General features: G+C 69.9%; 1 protein-coding gene across 1 annotated transcript; it reads right to left on the bottom strand.

The window, feature by feature from the left end:
- Positions 1 to 35: 35 nt before the first annotated feature.
- LOC114072911 (striatin-4-like) lies at positions 36 to 1,704 on the bottom strand. Its single transcript, XM_027910732.1, has 3 exons — positions 1,570 to 1,704; positions 799 to 969; positions 36 to 184 (listed from the first exon to the last, which is right to left on the bottom strand). The coding sequence occupies exons 1-3, from the start codon at positions 1,667 to 1,669 to the stop codon at positions 36 to 38; spliced, it is 420 nt and encodes a 139-aa protein (XP_027766533.1). The 5' UTR covers positions 1,670 to 1,704.
- Positions 1,705 to 1,902: the final 198 nt, after the last annotated feature.

The following is a 1,902-nucleotide window of genomic DNA, read 5'->3' as shown; positions in this document are numbered from 1 at the left end:
GACACAGGGTGACCCAGGGGACACCTGGGTGACGGTCACTCACCGGGGGCAGGGCGGGCCTCGAGCACCAGGGCGGGCCGGGCGGCCTCCAGGTCGTAGATGACGGCGCAGCCCGAGCGGAACGAGGCCACCGCGTGGGCCGGCTGCGTGGCCGAGAACGTCACCGACGTGGGGACACCGTGTTCTGGGGGGGGTCACAGCGTGTCCCCAGGGCGCCTGGGTGTGTCCCCGGGGTACCCAGGTGTGTCCCCAGAGTGCCCAGGTGTGTCCCAGGTGTGTCCCCAGATGCCCAGGTGTGTCCCAGGTATGTTCCAGGGTGCCCAGATGTGTCCCCAGGGTACCCAGGTGTGTCCCCAGATGCCCAGGTGTGTCCCAGGTGTGTTCCAGGGCACCCAGATGTGTCCCCAAGGTGCCCAGGTGTGTCCCCAGCTGTGTCCCCAGGGCACCCAGGCGTGTCCCCAGAGTGCCCATGTGTGTCCCCAGCTGTGTTCCAGGGTGCCCAGATGTGTCCCCAGATGCCCAGGTGTGTCCCAGGTGTGTTCCAGGGCACCCAGATGTGTCCCCAAGGTGCCCAGGTGTGTCCCCAGCTGTGTCCCCAGGGCACCCAGGTGTGTCCCCAGGTGTTCCAGGCTGCCCAGCTGTGTCCCCAGGGTGCCCAGGTGTGTCCCCAGGTGTGTCCCCAAATGCCCAGCTGTGTCCCCAGGATGCCCAGCTGTGTCCCAGGTGCTCCCCCAGGTGTACCCCAGGTGCCCAGGTGTATCCCAGGTGCCCAGGTGCCCCCCCAGGTGCCCCCCTCACCGGTGTGGCCGTCGTAGACCCCCAGGCAGGCCCCGTCTCTGCGCCGGGGGTCCCAGATGCGGACGGTGCCGTCGGCCGAGCAGGACGCCAAGCGCTCCCCGGACGCGTTGAAGGCCAAACCCCACACGGCGTCCCCGTGGCCCTCCAGGACCCCACTCAGCACCCCGGGGTCTGGGGACAGGGGGACAGACCCCATCAGCCTTGTCCCCATGTCCCTGTGTCCCCCCAGGCCCCCGCTCAGCCCCCCGGGGTCTGGGGACATGGGGACAGACCCCATCAGCCTTGTCCCCATGTCCCTGTGTCCCCCCACGACCCCACTCAGCACCCCAGGGTCTGGGGACATGGGGACAGTCACCAAAGAGGGACAGACCCCACATGGCGTCCCTGTGTCCCCCCAGGCCCCCCCTCAGCACCCCGGGGTCGGGGGACATGGGGACAGTCACCAAAGGGGGACAGACCCCATCAGCCTTGTCCCCATGTCCCTGTGCCCCCCAGGCCCCCGCTCAGCACCCCAGGGTCTGGGGACATGGGGACAGACCCCATCAGCCTTGTCCCCATGTCCCTGTGCCCCCCAGGCCCCCGCTCAGCCCCCCGGGGTCTGGGGACAGTCACCTCAGGGAACCAGACCCCACTAATCTTGCCCCCATTTCCTCTGTGACACCGTGGGCTGGGCACCCCACCGCCCCCATCCCAACGTCCCCGTGTCCCCTCAGGGTCAGAAAGCAGCAGGTGTGACCCCCCCCGTCCCCTCCCCGGGGCGGTGCCACCCACCGTAGCCGTCGTAGGGGTCCATGTCGAGGTCGGGCAGGCGCCAGCAGCGGATCTGGGCGTCCACCCCGGCGCTGCAGCACAGCCCACTGTCACAGCCCATGGCCACGGCCAGCACGGGACCCCTGTGGGGTGGGGGACACTGTGACAGAGCCCCCCAGGCCACCCCACACTGTCACAGCCCATGGCCACGGCCAGCACGGGACCCCTGTGGGGTGGGGGACACTGTGACAGAGCCCCCCAGGCCACCCCACACTGTCACAGCCCATGGCCACGGCCAGCACGGGACCCCTGTGGGGCAGGGACGCTGTGACAGAGCCCCCCCAGGCCACCCCA

Source organism: Empidonax traillii, unplaced genomic scaffold, assembly GCF_003031625.1.
Source record: "Empidonax traillii isolate 1590-97213 ecotype Southwest subspecies unplaced genomic scaffold, ASM303162v1 scaffold4447:size9605, whole genome shotgun sequence".
NCBI classification, from domain to species: domain Eukaryota; kingdom Metazoa; phylum Chordata; class Aves; order Passeriformes; family Tyrannidae; genus Empidonax; species Empidonax traillii.
Note: the sequence above shows the minus strand (reverse complement) of the source record. Positions and strands in the feature narration are given on the sequence as shown.

Bases quoted from the DNA above. Each gene is read 5' to 3' on its own strand.
- LOC114072911 (XM_027910732.1), bottom strand. From the start codon at position 1,669: ATGGGCTGTGACAGTGGGCTGTGCTGCAGCGCCGGGGTGGACGCCCAG. The intron at 970-1,569 runs GTGGGTGGCACC...CCCTGTCCCCAG, and splicing joins GGACCCCTACGACGGCTACG to ACCCCGGGGTGCTGAGTGGG. The intron at 185-798 runs GTGAGGGGGGCA...GACCCCCCCCAG, and splicing joins GGTCTACGACGGCCACACCG to AACACGGTGTCCCCACGTCG.